General features: G+C 42.5%; 1 protein-coding gene across 8 annotated transcripts in view; it reads right to left on the bottom strand.

Annotated features, from left to right (window-relative positions):
• Positions 1–22932, bottom strand: part of STXBP5L (syntaxin binding protein 5L) — a 504619-nt gene that overhangs the window by 107864 nt on the left and 373823 nt on the right. For all 8 annotated transcript variants that reach the window (XM_082247637.1, XM_082247640.1, XM_082247638.1 and 5 more), the window contains exon 18: positions 15774–15925. In XM_082247637.1, the coding sequence (XP_082103763.1) occupies positions 15774–15925 (152 nt within the window). The remainder of the gene's footprint in view (positions 1–15773; positions 15926–22932) is intronic.

The raw sequence follows: 22932 nt of genomic DNA, 5'->3' as shown, positions 1-22932 counted from the left end.
TGTGGAGAAACTGGAGTGTCCTGTACAGAGCCCTGACCTCAACCCTACTCAACACCATTGGGATGAAGTGGAACACCAATTGCGAGTCAAGTCTTCTCATCCAAAATCAGGACCTGACCTCACAAATCTTGAAAATCTTGTGGAAAGGCCCTTTTCACACGGGCGATCCGATCCGCCTGTCAGTTTTTCAGGAGGACCTGATCAGATGCTCCATGCATCCCCATGGGGCAGCGGATGTCAGCGGAGACATCTCCACTGACACCCGCTTCTATCCGATCTGATCCTGTCCGTGAAATCAGGACGCATGGAAACCCTATTTTCCATTCATCTGGAGGATCAGATGGGATCGGATGAGAACGGAAAAGCGGCCAATTCTCATCCGATCTCCCCATAGAGGACACCAGGGATCTGAAAGCTCCATCTCCGCACACAGAGCCGAGACGGAGCGGTCATCCGCCTGCTCAGCGGGGATCGGGGGATCGATCCCCCGCTGAGCAGAGCAGACTCCGTCAGGCACACCGCCCGTGTGAAAGGGGCAAAAGTCTTCCCAGAAGGACGGAAGTTGTTATAGTCACAAAGAGGCCATATTAATGCCCATGGTTTGAAATGGGATACCCAACGCAGTGGAAAATTCAAATGCTTTCTAAAAGACTTTTTGCTGGTGTACTCGTTTTCGTGTAATTTTTTTTTTTATTGCAATTATTCTTGTCTAAACATAGGGAATCTGATCTTATGTTGTAAAGAGCAGCTCAACCTGTGGGCTCTATATAAATCCTGTATACAGGCAGTCCTCCGATTTACATACAACTCATACTTACAAACAGAGGGAGACAACAGGAAGTTTGAGGCAATCTAGCCCTAGGAAGGGCAATTCACTCCTGTAAGAGTTGTCATGGGAAAAAGGTGTCTCCACTGAAGCTTTACCACTAATCCTCGTTTCCACAAAAACCAAACATTTTCAAAATCCGATTGTCACAGGGACAGAAAGAGAGGTGAAATCTTCTGAACAGGGGTACAGACAGTAAAAAAAACGGCACAGACAGTAAAACAAACCTTACAGGGGTGTTAAACCTTCCCTATGCTATCCAAAAAAGCTTAAAAAATGTTTTCTTTGACTGGAGTCACACTCAAAAAATGTACCTGTTCCAAAAATTTTGGGTTGGAATACATAGTACGATTGCGAAGGAGACGACAGACATGCTAGAGTTTACCCCAGCACAGTTCCTTCACCATCACTCTGCTACCCTTCCCCGGAATTACCTCAAATCACAATGCAAATGATAAAACGTGGCCAAAATGTGCATCCCAGTACATTGGGGGGGGTCAACACAGGTTCCCTCCCAACTAGAACGGTATAGGTGAATCAACAAGGTTGTGGATGCAAGAACTTAGTTCCATAGCACATGACTCCCCCGTGGGCAGGTGAAAACCACCGCTGACTTTCTCCATCTACTGGCCACCCAAATGACTAATCTTTGGACAGCTTCATTCCGATACACCCTCACACCCAGATTCCTTCTACAGTCAAGGTCAAGATGACCCTCACTGGAGGACCTTCCAGAAACCCCATCTTACCCCATTTTACCCCCTTTTTATTCTCCCTTCTACCCCTCTTACCTTCATACTTATCCATTTTTTTATCCTAGCCCCGCTCAAACCATCATTACCTTACCACCATTAAGGTTCTAGCATACCTACCACACACAGACAAATGCTGGAGGAGCTCATTGGACAGTGTGCAAGATCCCCAAATACAATACCTACCAAATTTTGCACATTCCTCCAAATAAAGAACATGTATTCTTACCCTTCTGGAGTGAACTAGAATCAGTCCTTCTCATTAGAACTCTAAGCAAACACCTCCCAATACAAGTGCATCTCATAAAAATAGAATATCATCAAAAAGTTAATTGATTTCAGTAATTCAATTGAAAAAGTGAAACTCATAAATATTATTTAGATTAATAATGTGACCAGGTATTGGGAGTGTTGGCAGTGTGGACAGGTGCCAAGTCATGCTTGAAAATGAAATCAGCATCTCCATAAAGCTGGTCAGCAGAGGAAAGCATGAAGTGCTCTATAATGTCCTGCTAGAGGGCTGCGCTGACTTTAGACCTGATAAAACACAGTGGACCCAACACTAGCAGATAACACGGTTCCCCAAATCATCACGGACTCTGGAAACTTCACACTGGACCTCATGCAACTTGGATTCTGTGCCTCTCCACTCTTCCTCCAGACTCTGGGATCTTGATTTCCAAATGAAATGCAAATTTACCTTTATCCGAAAAGAGGACTTTGGACTACTGAGCAACAGTTCAATCCCTTTTCTCCTTAGCCCAGGTAAGATGCTTCTGACGTTGTCTCTGGTTAAGGAGTGGCTTGACACAAGGAATGTGAAAGTTGTAGCCCATGTTCTGGATATGTCTGTGTGTGGTGGCTCTTGAAGAAGCACTGACACCAGCCGTAGTCCACTCCTTGTGAATCTCCCCCAAATTCTTAAAGTGGTTGTAAACCCACTTTAAAGTCTTTTACCTATAGGTAAGCCTATATTAAGGCTTACCTATAGGTGCTATAAATATCTCCTAAACGTGCACAGTTTAGGAGATATTTACAGTGCATGCAGCCGATGACGTCATCGGCGCATGTGCTCTGAAGGAACGGCCACCCGTGCCGTTCCTTCAGAGCCCTATGCTGTTAACGGCAGCTCCCGTGCGCATGCGCGGGAGTGACGTAATTGCACCTCTGGCCAATCAGATAGCCGGAGGACGCAAACTAGGAAGCAGGACGGCCGAACATGAGCGGGCGACACTGCGGGGGCTTCGTGTTAGGGTAAGTATTTCATAATGAGCTAGTATGCTATGCATACTAGCTCATTATGCCTTTGTCTTTACAGGTTTTTTTTTTCTCGTTTTTTTTTATAAGGGTTTACTTCCTCTTTAAATGGCCTTTGCTTCACAATCCTCTCAAGGCTACAGTTATCCTTGTTGATTGTGCATCTTTTTCTACCACACTTTTTCCTTCCACTCAACTTTCCAATAATATGCTTGGATACAGCACTCTGTGAACAGCAAGCTTCTTTAGCAATGACCTTTTGTAACTTAAGCCCCGTACACACGTACCGATCGTCGGCGAACGATCGGCCGTCTTTTGTCCCCGGGCTGTCGGTGTCTGTTGAAAAGTGCAAAGACAGCACAAGAATTTTGTCCGCCGACTACAGCCGACTGCAGAAGTGATGTCATGTAATGGTTAACTTTCCCTGTGTTTTTTCTTTTCTGAGCATGCCCAGTCTTGCAAATCTGCTGTCTGTCGGCCGAATTCTGTACTGACTGACGAACAATCGGCCGTTCTGGTGTCGGCATACAAAAATTTTAATGCTTGCATGACAGATTCTTTTCGGCAGAATGTGCGCTGACGGCTGTCGGGGGCATCATACTAACAAGCGTACAATCGGCAGATCGTTCGTCGGCCGACGCTTGTCTGCCGACGATCGGTACGTGTGTACGGGGCTTTACCCTCCATGTGGAGGGTGTCAATGACTGTCTTCTGGACAACTGTTAAGTCAGCAGTCTTCCCCATGATAGTGTAACCTACTGATCCAGACTGAGAGGCCATTTAAAGGCTTAGGAAACCTTTACAGGTGTTTTGAGTTAATTAGATGATTACATTGTGACACCATGAGTCTACAATATTCAACTTTTTCACAACCTTCTAATTTTCTGAGATTCTGAATTTTGGGGTTTTCACTAGCTGTAAGCCATAATCATCAAAATTAAACAAAAGAAATGCTTGAAATATCACTGTGTGTAATGAATCCATAGAATATATGAGTTTCACTTTTTGAATTGAATTACTGAATAAATTAACTTTTTGATGATATACAAACTTTTTGAGATGCACCTGTATTTATGTATGTAAAGCTCTGTGTAAATTGATAGCACTATATAAAGTACCTGTTATAAATAAATAAGACAATACTTTGTGTCTCTTGTGCTTGGCTCCTGGTCCTCCAGGCTGATCACCACTACAGGAGCCAGAGTGTACATTCAATCCGTTGTCTGCTTTCTATAAAGTGCAGCAAAAAAAAAATACAGAATGGCACAGATCTGGGATCTGGGGAGTACGATGCTGGCTTCCTGAAATGTTCTACATTATCAGGGCTGCGTTTCCTGACATCCAATTAAAGCAGCATTTTCCTAGACAGATCTAATCAGCCTGCAGAGAATTTTGCGTCCTGCAGCCTCTTCTGCCCATTACATGAAGCAGATCTGACTGGAAGTCGCATAAGCACAGGACCCTGATTGACAAATTCATCCTCATTCTGTTTGTTTTTTCTTGTTTGTTTCTTTGTTCTGTTTTTTTATTTTTTTATTTTGTCTTTCACAGCCAGAGACAGTGGAAAGGTGGCCTGCGGCACGGAGCGAGGCACCTCTGACCAGATAAGATTCATGCGCTTTCGGTTCACGTGTCAGGAAGATGGCTCTGGGCTGAGCGCAGAAAGACCTGAGAGTCTGATTAACAGAAACCCAGAACAGCTGAGAGATTCGTGGCCTATTCTGCTGGAGGAAGCCTGAGCCTTCACTGTGCTGCAGGATATGACTCTTCCTGGATCAACGCAGATTAACAAGAGGCATTCATCTGAGTGTGTACAAGAAAATATGAGCAAATACCAGAACAATACAATGATGGGCATTGCCTAAAATGTACGAGTGGTTTCATCTGTCCTCTTCTAACAGCTTAAAGTGAAACTATCATCTATTCTATACAATATATATATATATATATATATATATATATATACACACACACACATTATTATATTATTATTATTATAAAGGATTTATATACCGCCAACATTTTACGCAGCACTTTACAACTTGAGGGTAGACAGTACAAATACAATACACTTTAAGGCAGTAGGAATCAGAGGGCCCTGCTCGTTAGAGCTTACAATCTAAATCTAAATATATATATATATATATATATACACACACACTCAGTATATCTCACAAAAGTGAGTACACCCCTCAGATTTTTGTAAATATTGTATTCTATCTTTTCATGTGACAACACTGAAGAAATGACACTTTGCTACAATGTAAAGTAGTGAGTGTACAGCTTGTATAACAGTGTAAATTTGCTGTCCCCTCAAAATAACTCAACACACAGCCATTAATGTCTAAACCGCTGGCAACAAAAGTGAGTACACCTCTAAGTGACAATGTCCAAATTGGGCCCAAAGTGTCAATATTTTGTGTGGCCACCATTATTTTCCAGCACTGCCTTAACCAACTTGGGCATGAGCTTCACAGGTTGCCACTGGAGTCCTCTTCCACTCCTCCATGATGACATCACATAGCTGGTGGATGTTAGAGACCTTGTGCTCCTCCACCTTCTGTTTGAGGATGCCCTACAGATGCTCAGTAGGGTTTAGATCTGGAGACATGGTTGGCCAGTCCATCACCTTTACCCTCAGCTTCTTTAACAAGGCAGTGGTCATCTTCGAGGTGTGTTTGGGGTTATGTTGGAATACCTCCCTGAAGGGAGGGGATCATGCTTTGCTTGAGTATGTCACAGTACATGTTGGCATTCATGGTTCCCTCAATGAACTGTAGCTCCCCAGTGCCGGCAGCACTCATGCAGCCCCAGACCATGACACTCCCACCACCATGCTTTTGATACCTGAAGGGTTTCACATGTATTGTTACTTTAAGGCTGGCTCCACCCAGGAGTGATGGCAAGGGTCAAGGGGCAGTGTGGCCATTTAATAGCGCTTTTCCACTGCATGGAACCGTACCGGTTCAGCATCGCTTTTGTGCTTTTCCACTGCTGGTACCGCATGGTATAGGGTCGGAACGGTTCGGTACGGTACCGTATAGGTTTGCTTTTCCACTGCATGGAACCGAACGGTACGGTACGGTACGGTACGGCTCTGAAAAAACAGTACCTACTCGATTGTGGTTCCAACAGGTACCAAACTGGTACCATATCCCACAATCCTTTGCATGCAGTCACTACTAGCCACTGATTGGTCAGAAAATCCCACCCACCCCGTTGTTATCCCACCCACTTAACTTTAGTACTACTTTAGTGGAAAAGCAAACCTATACCGTACCGTACCGAACCGTTCCGACACTATACCATGCGGTACCAGCAGTGGAAAAGCAAACCGGGCCAAGCAGGGCCGAGTAGAGCCGAGCCGGTACGAGCCGGTACTTGCAGTGGAAAAGTGCCATTAGACACATGTAAGAGATGCATTGATCAATACCGAGCTGTCCTGTAATGCATGTTGGAGTGTACAGTGAGTACTGAATAAACATCCGTCGTTCCAGATCAGAGTCCTTTGTCTCTCACAACACGGAGAATATAACAATGCTTGACTGTAGGCAAGACACACTTGTCTTTGTACTCCTTACCTGGTTGCCGCCACACACGCTTGACACCATCTGAACCAAATAAGTTTATCTTGGTCTCATCAGACCACAGGAGATGGTTCCAGTAATCCATGTCCTTAGTCTGCTTGTCTTCAGCAAACTGTTTGAGGGCTTTCTTGTGCATCATCTTTAGAAGAGGCTTCTTTCTGGGATGACAGCCATGCAGACCAATTTGATGCAGTGTGCGGTGTATGGTCTGAGCACTGACAGGCTGACCCCCCCACCCCTTCAACCTCTGCAGCAATTCTGGCAGCACTCATACGTCCATTTCCCAAAGACAACCTCTGGATATGACGCTGAGCACGTGCACTCAACTTCTTTGGTCGACCATGGCGAGGCCTGTTCTGAGTGGAACCTGTCTTTTTAAACTGCTGTTTTGTCTTGGCCACCGTGCTGTACCTCAGTTTCAGAGTTTTGAGGGGACAGCAAATTTACACTGTTATACAAGCTGTACACTCACTACTTTACATTGTAGCAAAGTGTAAATTCTTCAGTGTTGTCACATGAAAAGATATAATAAGATATTTACAAAAACATGAGGGGTGTACTCACTTTTGTGAGATACTGTATATATACACACACATACATACACTATATGTACAGTGGGTAAAATAAGTTGAATAAGTCACCATTTTTCTAGGTAAATATATTTCTAAAGGTGCTATTGACATGAAATTTTCCCCACATGTCGGTAACAACCCATGCAATCCATACATACAAAGACACCAAAACAAATAAGATCCAGAAATAAAGTTATGTGTAACAAAATGGAATGACACAGGGAAAAAGTATTGAACACGTTAACTGAAATTTAATTAATACTTCTCACATAATCCTTTGTTGGTAATGACAGCTTCAAGACACCTGGATAAACTAGTCGCAGGCGTTGCTCAGGTGTGATTTTGGCCCATTCTTCCACACAAACTCTGATCTTTAGTTTTTTCCATAGATTTTCTATTGGATTCAAGTCAGGTGATTGGCTGAGCCGTTCTAGCAGCTTTATTTTCTTTCTTTGAAACCAGTTCAGAGTTTCCTTGGCTTTATGTTTGGGATGATTGTCTTGCTAAAATGTCCACCCTCATTTTACTCTTCATCATCCTGGTAGATGGCGGCGGATTGTTATCAAGAATGTCTTGGTACATTTTTCCATTCATCCTTCCTTCAACGAAATAAGGTTTGCCGGTACCGTCTGCTGAAAAACAGTCCCACACCATGATGTTCCCAGCTCCAAACGTCACTGTTGGTATGGGGGTGTTTTTGGGGTGCTGCGCCATTTGACCTCCAAACATGGTGTGTATTATGGCATCCAAAGAGTTCAATTTTGGTCTCATCTGAGCAGACTTTTCTTCAGCAATGGAGTCTTGCGTGGTGAGTGTGTGCACAGGCCATGATGGCTGAGTGGATTACTTATTGTTATCTTTGAAACAATTGTACCCGCTAATTCCAGGTCTTTCTGAAGCTCTCCACAAGTGGTCATTGGCTCTTGGACAACTCTTCTGATAATTCTTTTCACTTCTCTATCAGAAATCTTGCGAGGAGCACCTGGTTGTGACCGGTTTATGGTGAAATTAGGTTCTTTCCACTTCCGAATTATGGCCCCAACAGTGCTCACTGGGACACTCAGAAGTTTAGAAATCCTTCTGTAAGTAATGCCATCAGTATGTTTTGCGAAAGTCTTGAGAGAGCTCTTTGCTTGTGAAGGTCTTGAGAGAGCTCTTTGCTTTTACTCATCATGAGATGTTTCTTGTGTGACACCTTGGTAATGAGACAACTTTTATATAGGCCATCAGTTGACACTGAACCAGCTGATATTAATTTGCACTGACAAGGGGCAGGATTACTACTGATAGATTTCAGCTGATATCTTAGCTTTCCATGTCTTTTTGCACCTCCCTTTCTTCACGTGTTCAAGACTTTTTCCATAGTCATTCTATTTTATTACACATATCTTAATTTCTGAACATATTTGTTTTGGTGTCTATGTATGTTTGGATTTCATGGGTTGTTACCTGTGACAGAACCCACTGTCAATGTGTGGTTTGGAAGGGACTGTGCGCAAGCCTCCTACTGACAGACTATGTGCCAGAAGATACTGGAGACCTGGGGACATGTTGGCATTGAGTTAATGTAATGTAATGTAATGCTACAGCCCTTCTCCCCCCATCCCCCCCCCCTCTTGTTGCTATGTCTAAGTGTGTTGATTCATGACACATAGACAATGGTCTGGACTGGAGACATCTCTCCGCAGGGGGGGGGGGGGGTGTATTGAGAGACTGCCTGTTTACCATACTCTCATTAGGTTATCTGTAGCCTGTTTCAATGTACAAATGTTCAGTTCTCATTGATTGTTCCGTGTCCCCTTCCCCCCTCTAGCAAGGCTAAGGGGAGTGTCCCATAACTGTGTGTAAAACTGTGTCTTGGAATTTAATAAACAGTTTAAGCTCTGCATGGTTAACCCTCAACACCTGTGTGGATTGTCTCGTATTTGAGGGGTTACGGGCTGGGTATGGCTTCTCCGCAGGCTGTGGGTGCGTTTGGAGGACAGGAGACACAGGTCCGGCGGATGTGCCCACCTGGGGTACTGAGATCCGTAACATTACCGACATGTGATGAATATTTCATGTCAATACCACCTTTATAAATACTAATATAATAATATAATATACTATAATAATGTACCTAGAAAAATAGTGTTATATATATATATATATATATATATATATGCTGTATATATATATGCAGTATATATATATATATATGCTGTATATATGTATATATATATATATATATATATATATATATATATATAGCAAAAACAAGGATGAGATCTCTGAATGATGCAATACTTTTACTTCAAAAGTCCATCTTCATACAAAATCAGATGAAATTCAAACAGGCAACTGTACAATTTCAAGCATTACAATGCTCTTCATCAAGCTGTGTGCTGTGATCCATTGAAATGTTGCAGGTATAGCTTTGTAACACATTAAAAATAAGAGTCTATACTGTTTAAAACACAGTAATACAGTCTCCCCCTGCTCTGCACATGCCCAGTTGCTCTCTATTTTTAGACACTGCTGAGTTTGCAGAGGTCGATCTACTGACAGTCTTAAAGTAAATGCAAAGTCTAATTTTTTCCCTATAAAAATAATAAACATGTTAAACTTACCTCCTCTGTGCAGTGGTTTTTGCACAGAGCAGCCCAGATCCTCATCTTCTGTGATCCTGGCGCCTCCCTCCTGTTCAGTGCCCCCACAGCAAGCAGCTTGCTATAGGGGCACCGATGCAAGTCACAGTTCCCTGTGTCCATTCAGACATGGAGCCCCGCCCCCTCTCTCCCCTGATTGGCTAGCTGACTGAGTGTCAGCTAATCAGCAGGGAGAACCTCGGATGGCTGAGACACTCGTGGACATCGCTGTACAGAGAGGGTCCTCAGGGAAGTATTAGGTGGGCTTATGGGGGCTGCTGCACAGAGAAAGCTTTTTAGTAATTCGTGATTGACCGTTATTGTTTTTTTACAAAAATTATACAAAAGCCAGCTGCCAAATTTCTACAAAAGTTGGCTACCAAACTTCTACAAAAGTCGGCTGCAAAGAATCCAGAAAACCTGGCTACCAAAAATCTAGAAAATCAGGCTACCAAAAATCTAGAAAATTCGGCAACCAAAAATCTAGAAAATTAGGCAACCAAAAATCTAGAAAATCCGGCTGCAAAATTTTTACAAAAGCCGGCTGGCAAAATTCTACAAAATCCAGGTGCCAAAATGTACAAAATCCAGCCGCTAAAATTTTATAAAAACTGGCTGTCAAAATGTTATAAAAACTGGCTGTCAAACAATCAACAAAAGCCGGCTGCCAAAATTCTACAAAAGCCGGCTTCCAAAATTCTACAAAAAACAGCTGCCAAAATTTTACAAAACTCGGCTGGCAAAATTCTACAAAATCCGGTTGCTAAAAATTGAAGAAAGCCGGCTGCCAAAATTCTACAAAAGCCAGCTGCCAAAATTCTACAAAAGTTGGCTGCCAAAATTCTACAAAAGTTGGCTGCCAAAATTCTACAAAAGTCGGCTGCAAAGAATCTAGAAAATCTGGCTACCAAAAATCTAGAAAATCCAGCTGCCAAAATTCTACAATACTTGGCTGGCAACATTCTACAAAATCCAGGAGCCAAAAATCTACAAAATCCATCCGCTAAAAAATGTACAAAATCCGGCTGCCAAAATTTTATAAAAACTAGCTGCCAAAAATCAACAAAAGCCGGCTGCCAAAATTGTACAAAAAGCCGGCTGCCGAAATTCTACAAAAGTCGGCTCCCAAAATTCTACAAAAAACAGCTGCCAAAATTCTACAAAAAGCCGGCTGCCAAAATTCTACAAAAGCCGGCTGCCAATATTTTACAAAAGCCGGCTCCCAAAATTCTACAAAACACAGCTGCCAAAATTCTTCAAAAGCCGGCTGGCAAGATTCTACAAAATCCGGTTGCTAAAAATTGACAAAAGCTGGCTGCTAAAATTTTATAAAAACTGGCTGCCAAAAATCAACAAAAGCCGGCTGCCAAAATTCTACAAAAGCTGACTGCCAAAAAGCTCAAAGTTTGGATTCTCCCTTACTTTTCTTTGTTGCTTTACACACACTTTAAATGATTTGAGGCGAAACAACAGCACTCATCCAATCACATTCCACATTTTACACTTATCCAATCACATTCCACATTTTACACTCATCCAATCACATTCCTTTCCCAAGATAACATATCCCAGACACATTAGTGTCTATTGTTCTGTGACTCTTTTATGGAACTTTTTATGGATTCTTCCATTTACACCCTACCCTCCCAGTCATCCATTTCCCAGTTACATACATGTGTCCCCCAAGATAATGTGTCTAAGGCTGCCCTATTGACATTAGATTGTCTCCGGATCCCACTGAAAACAGCCAGAGCCCTCTAATGTCTTTTTCCCTTCACCCCTCTCCTCTCTAATGCTGCCATTTTTAATGGAGATCTGGACCCGGCAGAGACCTCGGTGGTGTGCGCATGGCTCCTGGGATGTTTACATTACACATCCTAGGAGGCAGTTCACAAGCTGTTGTGCGGGTGCGCGCACTGTGGGGTTTCTGCCGGAAAACTGGTAATGACTCGTGGCCTGCCTGTGCATGTGGGAGGGGGGGTTGCTACATCAGACTTTAGCATGTCCACATTTTTTTTTAGATTTAACAACAATACATTTAACTTCTATCCAATTAGATAGCCCCCCTTACTACATTGTTGTTAGCAGGGCTTTTTTTCAGTGGAAACGCTGGGGAACCATTACCTATCTCCAGCACTGAATGTAGGTAATGGTAAGGGGTGCTGGGGGTGTCTATTGTTGCAGGGGCAGATCTTCTGTTTGGGGTGGGTCTGTGGTTGCTGGTGGGGGACATATTCTTGTTGGAGGGGTCTACTGTTGCTTGGGATGTATATTATTGTTGGTGGGGGTCTATTGTTGCTGGAGGGGAATCCATTGTTGTTGGGAGGGTCCTACAGTTGAGGGAGTGGTCTATTTATGCTGGGGGAGTATTTTACTAAAGGGGTTCTACTATTGCTGAGGGGCTATTATTGCTGGAGGGGTCTAATATCGCTGGGGGGTCTATTATCACTGGAGGGGTCTAATAATGCTGGCGTCTATTATTGCTGGAGGGGTCTGATTTTCCTGGGGGGGGGGGTGTATTATTCCTGGTGGAGTCTATTGTTACTGGTTACAGGGGGACTATTTTACTGCTTTTATTGTTCTCACTAACAAATTCCATATAAATTACGGAGCTCCACAAATGATACTTGGTTCTAAACTATCTAAAAGGGGCAGTACTGGGAGGAGAGTGTGTGGGGGGGGGGGTGCTCAGAGGTGGGTAGGGAGCAGAGACAAGGGGATAACTCAGGAGGGGGTCTATTGTTGCTGGTGGGAGTCTGTTGTTATTGGGAGGGATCCACTGTTGAGGGAGGGATCTATTGATGCTGGGGGAGTAATTTGTTGCAGGGGATCTAATATTGCTGGGGGGCTATTATTGCTGGAGGGGTCTAATATTGCTGGGGGGGTCTATTTTTGCTTGGGGAGGGGTCTAATATTGCTGGGGTCTATTATTGCTGGAGGGGTCTATTATTCCTGGTGGGGTCTATTGTTACTGGTTACAAAAAACTATTTTGCTGCTTTTATTGTTCTCACTGACACATTTTATACAAATTATTGAGCTCCACAAATTATACTTGGTTCTGTACTCTCTAAAAGGGGCAGTACTGGAAGGTAAATAGGGGGGGCTGCTCAGAAGTGGGTAGGGGATGGAGACAAGGGGTAACTCGGAAGGGGGGAGTACCTGCACCTATTCCCTGGTTGTTGGTTACTATTAACCTCTTAACGACTGCTCGCCGCAGTTTTACTGCGGCAGGTCGGTTCTGTCGCGCGAAACGACGTAACTGTACGTCATGTTGCAGGGCCGCTAGCGGGGGCGCACGCACTCATTCGCCTCAGGGGGAGCTGATCAGCCGGTCCGGTGGCCGCAATTGCTCCTCGTGGAGACAGAACGTCGGTCTGCCGTTGTAATCATGTTAGACCACTGTTCTGTCAGTAATGAATACAGGGATCCTCTTATTTAGGAACACAGGTCTCTGTGTTCATGCAGCAAGCCCATCCTGTTAGAAAGCACCCCCTAGGGACACATTAAACCCTTTGATCGCCCCTGGTGTTAACCCTTTCCCTGCCAGTGTCAATATTACAGTAACAGTACATATTTATAGCACTGATTACTATAGTAATGTCACTGGTACCCCCAAAAGTGTCAAAAATGTCAGTTAGGATCCGATCTGTCCGCCGCAATGTCGCAGTCCCGCTAAAAATCGCAGATCGCCGCCATTACTAGTAAACAAAATAAATAAAAATGACATAAATCTTTCCCCTAGTTTGTAGACGCAATAACTTTTGCACAAATCAATCAAATTACGCTTATTGGGATTTTCTTTACCAAAAATATGTAGCAGAATACAAATTGGCCTAAAATGATGAAAACATTTGATTTTTATTTATTTTTTTATTGGGAATGTTACATAGCAGAAAATAAAAAAATATTGTTTTTTTTGTCAGAATTGTCCCTTTTCTTTTGTTTATAGCGCGAAAAATAAAAACCGCACAGGTGATCAAATACCACCAAAAGAAAGCTCTATTTGTGGTAAAAAAAAGGAGATCAATTTTATTTGGGTACAGCGTCGCACGACCGTGCAATTGTCAATTAAAATAATGCAGTGTCAAATCGCAAAAAATGGCCTGGTCATTAAGGGGGTAACTGACAATTGCGTGCGACGCTGTACCAAAACAAAATGTATGTCCTTTTTTTCCCCCACAAATAGAGATTACTTTAAATCTTTCCGGTCCAGAAGTGGTTAAAGCGGAGTTTCACTCAAAAGTGGAACTTCCCCTTTAAGTGGTCCTGACCCCCTGACATGCCACATTTGGCATGTCATTTTTTTTTTTTTGGGGGGGGCGGTGGGGTGGGGGGAGCGGGTACCTAGATTTGACAGGTACCCGCTCCCACTTCCGCTCGGGCTGCCTAGGTGCCTCGGGCGGAAGTTCTCCTCTGCCCCTCCCACCCTGCAATCTTCTGGGACACGTCCCAAGTCCCAGAAGATTGCCTGTCCATTCAGCACACACAGCACGACTCGCGCATGCGCAGTACACACCCGGCTGTGAAGCCGCAAGCTGTCACGGCCGAGTGCCCACACCAGAGATGCCGGCGCCGCGGGGAGAAGACGGAGAGAACCAAGGGTTCCCCCGGCCGCATCGCTGGACCGTGGGACAGGTGAGTGCGTGTTTATTAAAAGTCAGCAGATACACTTTTTGTAGCTGCTGACTTTTAATATACATGAAAACTGCTGGAACTCCGCTTTAACTGACAATTGCGCGGTCGTGCAACGCTGTACCGAAACATAATTTATGTCTTTTTTTTCTCCCCACAAATAGAGATTTCTTTAAATCCTTCTGGTCCAGAAGTGGTTAACTGACTGTGACGGTACTCACCGTCACTTTGAGTGAAAGACAGATACTTAATGGTTTGGATTGCTTCAAATGGGTTCTGTGTTTACACTTATGATGATGTGTATAGAACTTCAATGTCAGAGACAAGCTCTCCCTATTGTTTGTGTATTGTATTTCAGGGGCTCGAGGACGGCCGTCTGCTAGTTAATTGGCTCAGGTTAATTGAATCACTGTCATCTGTTAGTTGCTGAGTGGAAATAGCACACTGTTTGTGTTGGTTGATCTTTAGATATGTTAATTCTATTTCTGTATACAATTTCATCTGCATATGATAATGTGGTAATTTGATCAGGTGGGGGATGTGCTCATGTGTGTATAAATTGAGTGTGAAACTGTTCAATAGAGGAGAAGATTCCAGTACAAGCTAAGTTGTCGGCTAGCTTTGTATGGGGCGGCTGGGAAAATCTGATATCTATGTTCAGGTAGGAAGCTGTATACTGACGGAAGACCACAAGTACAGTGCGGGTTTAGGTTCTGTTACACAGACAATTGCGCTGTCGTGCGACGCTGTACCTAAACAAAATTGATGTCCTTTTTTTCCCCACAAACAGAGATTTCTTTAAATCCTTCCGGTCCAGAAGTGGTTAACTGACTGTGACGGTACTCACCGTCACTGGGAGTTAAAGACAGATACTTAATGGTTTGGATTGCTTCAAATGGCTTAAGTGTTTACACTTATGATAATGTGTATTGAACTTCAATGTCAGAGAAAGGCTCTCCCTATTGTTTGTGTATTGTATTTCAAGGGGATGTGCTCATGTGTGTATAAATTGAGTGTGAAACTGTTCAATAGAGGAGAAGATTCCAGTACAAGCTAAGTTGTCAGCTAGCTTTGTATAGGGCGGCTGGGAAAATCTGATATCTAAGTTCATGACTGGGAGGAAGCCGTATACTGACGGAAGTCCACAAGTGCAGTGTGGATTTCTTTAAATCTTTCCAGTCCAGAAGTGGTTAAGAAAACTGTAAGATTTTAAAGTGTGTGGCCGCCGGCTTTACCGGCTTCTTCTATATAGTTTCCATATTATGCGATGATATGAACCACCTGAGAGAAGTACTGCAGAGGTCTCATGTGACGAGAGCCAAGACTAGAATTGCAGCAAGTTAGTATTTGCTCTGCATTACAAGGAATCACCATATGCAATACTTATACAATCCTCCACAAACTGAACACAAAGTCACTGGACAGGTGGTGACTTATCGGTGAGCAGCACACAATCCTCATGCAGTCTCATGCTAGACAGGCGGAGGGGTTGGGGGGGTCACACCATCCTCGGACGTACCTGCATTGAACTGCTTACTCTTGCGGGGAGAGCGCGGCTGGCGCTGGTACGGATCGCTCGTCCCATATAGTTCCACCGTCCCCATGCTGAGCAAGATGGTTTTCTGAATGTAATCTACAACAGCCAATCCGGTACAGTTTCCGAAGGCGATTCTGAAACAATCACAAGTCACAGAGTCACAAAAGAGCGGCCACAGGGGTGATGTTTTCCGGTTTGTCTCATTAAAAAAAAGTATATAGAAGCATTAGAAACATTTAAATAGAGATTTCGGTTTTACCAAGTTCCGGCCTCAAATACCAGTTTTAACTAAAAATACCCCTATAATACTAATCCATCGCCCTTTACAGAACAGCTATTCTCATACTTACAAGGTGTACGGTATTGGATTTTAGTCAAAATCTTACTTTTAAAAACACTGTCTGAGCGCGGCCATCTTGGATGTGGGCATCTAAAGCCGTAGTGTAATCTGCTGTGTCCTTCTTCCTGATTCCAGGGAGTGTTCTGGGAGTTCTTCCTAATTCCAGCCACCTGGGAGTGATGACAAACAGCTCCCAGGATGCAATGCAAAGGAGGAAGTGATGTCAGTGGCCGTGGCCACAGAGGGGGGAGAAGGAGGAAGTACAATCAAAAATGCCCTGAAAATAAGGTAAGGGACCCCCGAAAAAAAAATTGAAAAGGCCCAATTGATTGATGATCAGAATAGCGAGCACTCCAGGAATCACTTAAGTTGCAAAATAGGCCGGAACTCCACTTTAAGGATCGGGCCTATTTCTGACACTTGGTGTTTACAAGCTAAAATCTGATTTTTTTTGCTAGAAAACTACTTAAAACCCCCAAACATTATATATGATTTTAGCAAAGACCCTAGAGAATAAAATGGAGATTGTTGCAATATTTTTTTATCACACCGTATTTGAGCAGCGGTCTTCCAAATGCAATTTTTTTTTGGAAAAAAATTCACTTTTTTTAATTAAAAAATAAGAAAACATGAAAGTTAGCCCAATTCTTTTCTATAATGTGAAAGATGATGTTACACCGAGTAAATAGATACCCAACATGTCACGCTTCAAAATTGCGCAAGCTCGTGGAATGGCGGCAAACATTGGTACTTAAAAATCCCCATAGGCGACATTTTAAAAAATTCTACAGGTTACCAGTTACAGAGGAGGTCTAGGGATAGAATTATTGCTCTTGCTCTAACGATCGCGGCGATACCTCACATGTGTGGTTTGAACACCGTTTACATATGTGGGCGGGATTTGCTTATGCATTCGCTTCTGACGGGGCGCTTTAATTTTTTTTTTTACTATTTATTTTATTTATTATTTTTACACAGTTTTTTTTTTTTTATTTAATGTTTTGATCATTTTTATTCCTATTACAAGGAATATAAACATAGGAATAGGCATGACAGGACCTCTTTATTGTGAGATCTGGGGTCAAAAAGACCTCACACCTCACAACTACACTAAAAAAGAAAAAAAAAAAAAATCAGCCCTTTAAACCGGTTGCTAGGCAACAACGTTTGATGTCTCTCCGGTCCTCCAAGACCATAAAGTGGAGTGAGGACCGGATCGTTTTCCCCCCACTGCCGGCGGGTTTCGGTAAGCGGGGAAAATGACCAGGACGCGGCAGGAGGGGGGCACCTCTTCCGCTGCACCGTAAGGGTGATCCATTGGCTAATCCAATACTGGGACCACCCTTATCTGAAAGAGGACCGCCCACCGTTTAAAAAAATACCAGGGTTATGGCAGCTATCTGCTGCCATAACCCCGGTATTTAGCGTCAAATAGGACCGTCATATTTTGTGGTTGTAAACCTCAGACATGAAATATGAACAAAGCGTATCCCTCCATAGCAGCCTCTCTCAACCTTTTCAACACAGAGGAACCCTTGAAATAAATTTCTGGTCTCTGGGAACCCCTGCTAAAAAATTAAAAATCTACAACTCATGACACATTAGTGTGACAGTCAATGGGAAGAATGCTCCTTATTCTTGTCATCATTGGGAAGAATTACCCCCTTACAGAGAGCTAAAAGGAACAATGGTGTCATTGGGAACCTATCAGAGAGGCAGAAATTGCACATTTCTCAAGGAACCCCCAGCAACCTCAGGAGGAACCCTAGTTGAGAAACCCTGCTCTATAGTGTGTACTTGTCTCACTCCAGAGCAATAAGTGTTTTTTCTGTCTGCTGCTTCCTTCCTCTGCTATCAGCATGAGTCACTTCTGATTAGTTTTCCTGACACCAAGAGATAAATGGTGACAGGGAGGGCACAGCCTGTGTTTGACAGCCTCAGCTCTGTTCCTGTGTGCTGTGTGAAGTTCCTCCACCCCAAACTCGCTCATCCGTGTCTTTATGGAGCTTGCTTTGTGCATTGGTCCAAATCATTTGGTGGAGGGGGGATTATGGTGTGGAGTTTTCTTTTTTTAGGGGTTGGGTTTGGCCCCTTAGTTCCAGTGAAGGGAACTGACTTGAAAAGTCAGAAGGTGTATTCTATGCATTAAGATAAAAAGACTTCTGTGTGTAGCAGCCCCCCCAGCACCCCCTAATACTTACCTGTGCCCCCTCTCTATCCAGCGATGTCCACGGGTGCCTCAGCCAATTGGGACTCTCTCTCCTGATTGGCGGAGACACAGCAGTGGCACAGTTGTCAATCAAACTCAGTTAGCCAATCAGGAGAGAGAGGGGGTGGGGCTGAACGGCAGCTCTGTGTCTGAATGGATACACTGAGCTGCAGCTCGGCTCGGGTGAAACATAGGAAGCTGCATGCTTTGGGGGCATTCACCAGGAGGGAGGGGACAGGAGCTCCAGCCAGGGACCTGGGAAGAGGAGGATCCGGGCTGCTCTGTGAGTTAGGTATAATAAGTTTGTTATTTTGTAGCAAAACTGTGATTGTGACCGTAACTGATCGTATTTGTCGATTTTATCTACCTTTTTTGTAATTTTGTAATAAAATAAATAATTTATTTTATGTGAGTATTGAATATATTCTATATGGTACCATTATAATCCCTTTTGGCCCACATCTACCTTTCCCATCTCCCATTCCCCAGCTCCTTTTGCACATGTTGTCTTTTAGAATAAGTTGGTTATTTTAATATAAAAAAAAAAAAAAAAACGAGACTTTAGGGCGACATTTTGGACAATTTCATGCTCCCAACTTTTTTTGTTGTTGTTTGTAGCGCAAAAACTAAAAATCGCACAGGTGTTCAAATACCACCAATTTGTGGGGAAAAAGGACATCAATTTTAGTAGGGTACAGCATCGCACGATCGCGCAACTGTCTGTTAAAATAACGCAGTTTCTAATCGCAAAAAATAGCCGGGGGAAAATCTTCCGGTCCAGAAGTGGTTAAACCACGAGTCCATCTAAGCCAGCCCTATGCACAGAGTGACACCATTACTGTGGGATTTCAGTGCAGAACGCCCCAGCTGTGTAATTTCCGCTCTCTATCACACTAAAAGGTGCTCTCCCGGGTTGACATCTCTGGTGTTATCTTCAAGTCACACTGCCTCAGGTAGCAATGATGACCTTTTATAAGGATCCCAGATTAATCATAGTCACAAATGTCACATAATTATTACTGCAAACCAAAAAAGATAGCTTCGGCCTACCACCTTATGAAGACAGGGCAGTGCCTTTGGTTGACACGATTTAGTACATGAGTGAGTCAGTGTTGTGTAAAAAACGTTTATACGCATGGACGGAGACATTCATTTACTATCTCTGATACAGAACTCCCCCCCCCTCCCCCGCAGGATAAGTTCACCTTTGGGAACATGTTACATCCTTTTTTAGGGTGGAATATGTAACATGTTTCCAATGCTGCAGCCACTGCCCAATTCTCCCCATTTGACCACACCGCCCCCCCTGACAGCAGTATTGGAGTGACAAAAGTTACATAGTATTAGGGATCAACCGACTATCGGTAAAGCCGATATATCGAGGGCCGATATGCACTTTCCCCGATATATCGGAATCGGCCCCGGAGGTGACCGATATTGCTGATATTTCGGGGAAGTGCTGTACAGGAGTGATCCCTGCAGCTAGAGGCATCACCCCGGTACTGGCATCCATAGCCGACGGTCGGCTGTCTTGTAACGACAACCGATGCGGTTGAGAAGCCGCTCAGCTGTCATTACAAGGAGCGGGAGGGGACGTCCCCCCCCCCTCCCACCGGGAGACCCGGGCATCCAGCCTGCACGGCCGCCGAAGACCCGATCAAAGCGGCATTCGGCTCTGATCGGGTCTCCATTAAAAAACCCATCACTTCCGGGTACTCAGCGCCAAATTAAAAAAAAATTAAAGCATTCAAAGCAGCCAAACTTGGCGTTTTGAATGCTTTTAAGTGCAGAGGAGGGGTTTGGGGTCTTTTAGACCCCCAGTTCCCTCCACAACAGTACCTGTCAAGAAAAAAATAAATAAAAATTTTTAAATGTACGAAAATATTGGCCAATATCACCCGATACCGATATTCAATGGCCAAAATATTGGTATCGGCAATAAAAAAACTATATTGGTCGATCACGACATAGTATACTTACTTTTCACTTAACCACATAACCACCCAGGATAAATGTTTGCACCGTTGTGCGGGCGTGTGAAATGTTTGGTATCTATTTACTTGGCGTGACATCATCTTTTATATCTTACAAAAAATTTGGTTACATACTGTTTTTTGCACTGAAATTTAAAAAAGTGTATTTTTTTTATTTTTTTCTCAAAAAAGTGCATTTAAAAAAATCCTGCGCAAATACCGTGTGACAATAAAAAAATTGCAAAACCCACCAATTTATTCTCTAGGGCCTCTGCTTTGAAAAAAGTATATAATGTTTGGGGGTTCAAAGTCATGATTGTTATAAGTAAACAAAAAGTGCCAGAAAATGCCTTCAAGTGGTTAAAATAATAACCATAATTTAGGTAATGCTTTTGAGGATTATGCCGTATGATATTCTCCCGCCTGAGATGCATGTGATGTGGCTGCGATCTATGTATATAGCCTGTAAACTCATATTGCAGAAATGGATATCAAACTCCCCACCAACAAATGCCCAATGGTCCCATGCTGTCTATTTGAATTTCATGGAGGGAGGAACTGACATATAAACATGCCAAAAAAAAATTTCAAAAAAATGTGGTCGCGATGGCTGGACTCCGATCTTTCTACACACTCTACCATGCTTGCAGATGATAATGCAGAAAGGTCCCTGGTTTGGTACGGCCACAAAATTAAGTATAGCTTATTGCTTTAAATTGTTACCAATAAGGCACATCAGGATTGTCATTGTCAACCCACTGCTATATTGGGAAGTCTCACATTAAAATGTTTGTGAAATCTGGAAGACACATATTTTCACTTGAATTATTTATTTTCATTTTCTTTTTCTTTCTCAAATTGTCTGTTTTATATCTCCACATGTTTATTGGGAATGCTTTCTTTGTCTCAGTGTTGTTGTAAATTGCAAAAAATCTTTTAATAAAAATTACCTGATTAAAAAAAAAAAAAAGATATCTTGAAAAACAATAAATTCAGAAATTAGGAAAATAAAGAATCCACTAAATATGTAATCTAGCAATGCAGTTTTAATGACATTTAGTCAGGAAAGTCTCACATTAAAAATGTTTGTGAAATCTAGAAGATACATATTTTACTTGAATTTTTTTTTTATTTTATTTTTCTCAAATTGTCTGTTTTATATCTCTACATGTTTATTGTGAATGTTTTCTTTGTCTCAGTCATGTTGTAAATTGCAAAAATCGTTCAATAAAAATGACCTGATTAAAAAAAAAAAAAGATATCATCTTGAAAAACAACAAATTCAGAAATTAGGAAAATAAAGTGTACACTAAAGATGTAATCTAGTAAAGTTTTAGTTATATAGTAAGTCAGGAAAGTCTCACATTAAAATGTTTGTGAAATCTGGAAGACACATATTTTACTTGAATTATTTATTTTCTTTTTCTTTCTCAAATTGTCTGTTTTATATCTCCACATGTTTATTGGGAATGTTTTCTTTGTCTCATTTTTGTTGTAAACTGCAAAAATCTTTTAATAAAAATGACCAGATTAAAAAAAAATAAAAAAAAAAAGATATCTTGAAAAACAATAAATTCAAAAATTAGGAAAATAAAGAGTCAACTAAAAATGTAATCCACTTGTGCAATTTTAGTTACACAGTTAGGTTGAAAAAAGACACAAGTCCATCTGGCTCAACCAATAAAAAACAAAAAACAGTAATGAAAACCCAACCATACAATCCCATATACACAATCCTATACCCGCAGTTGATCCAGAGGAAGGCGAAAAAACCCCAGCAAAGCATGTGCAGTTTCTTTTAAGGTCCCAAAGGCTTTGTGAAATCACCAACAAACAACTTTACCCAGAGTAGTAGATGGGGGCATTCTGGTCGGAGGTGACTGCATTTATTATCTCTATTTCCCTAATACCTACCATATGCAATTCCTTGAGATGCCTTCTAGGGTATATTGATGATGAATCCTTATCTAAAAACGTTCAGCTTTTTTTGGGACTGGGTGTTATATTATGCCAAGAAATCCATACTTATGCAGTGGAAATTCTCCACTCCTCCTAATGTAGCCTTTTAGCTGACATTGGTCAATCAGGTACTTCCACTATACAAATTGACGTATGACACTAAGAGGCTGCCCTGGTAAATTCCATAAAGTTTGGGATACTTGGGTGAACTCTGATCGCACTATATCTCCTAATACATAGACCGAGACGGGATACTATGAATAAAAGCGTGACATTCATTTTGCCATAATTACTACGTTAATGATAGATAACCTGTTCACAGCTTACATGACCCTTGCTGTTATATGTGAATACTATGATGAATCCCTTACTTTCACTATTAAAGGCACTGACTGGACTATTCTTGGTGCTTTTGCTACGATATACTTTTGATGATATCTTTTGTACTTCTTTGTATGTGTATAATAAAGTTAATTAAAAAAAAAAAGAGTAGTAGATGGGACACCACAGGGGGGCGCAATTAAAAGCAAAAAAGACGGAAATGATGCAGCTAACCCAGTATTAGGCTGGAGTGTAGCAGTTCATGCGTTAGGTACCCTTCCTCCCTGTAGCCCTAACAATAGGAGTGTAGCAGTTCATGCGTTAGGTACCCTTCCTCTC

This window comes from Pelophylax lessonae, assembly GCF_965119305.1.
Source record: "Pelophylax lessonae genome assembly, chromosome: 2".
In the NCBI taxonomy this organism is placed as follows: Eukaryota; Metazoa; Chordata; class Amphibia; order Anura; family Ranidae; genus Pelophylax; species Pelophylax lessonae.
The sequence above is the reverse complement of the archived record's forward strand: the minus strand, read 5'-3'. Positions and strand labels throughout refer to the sequence as shown.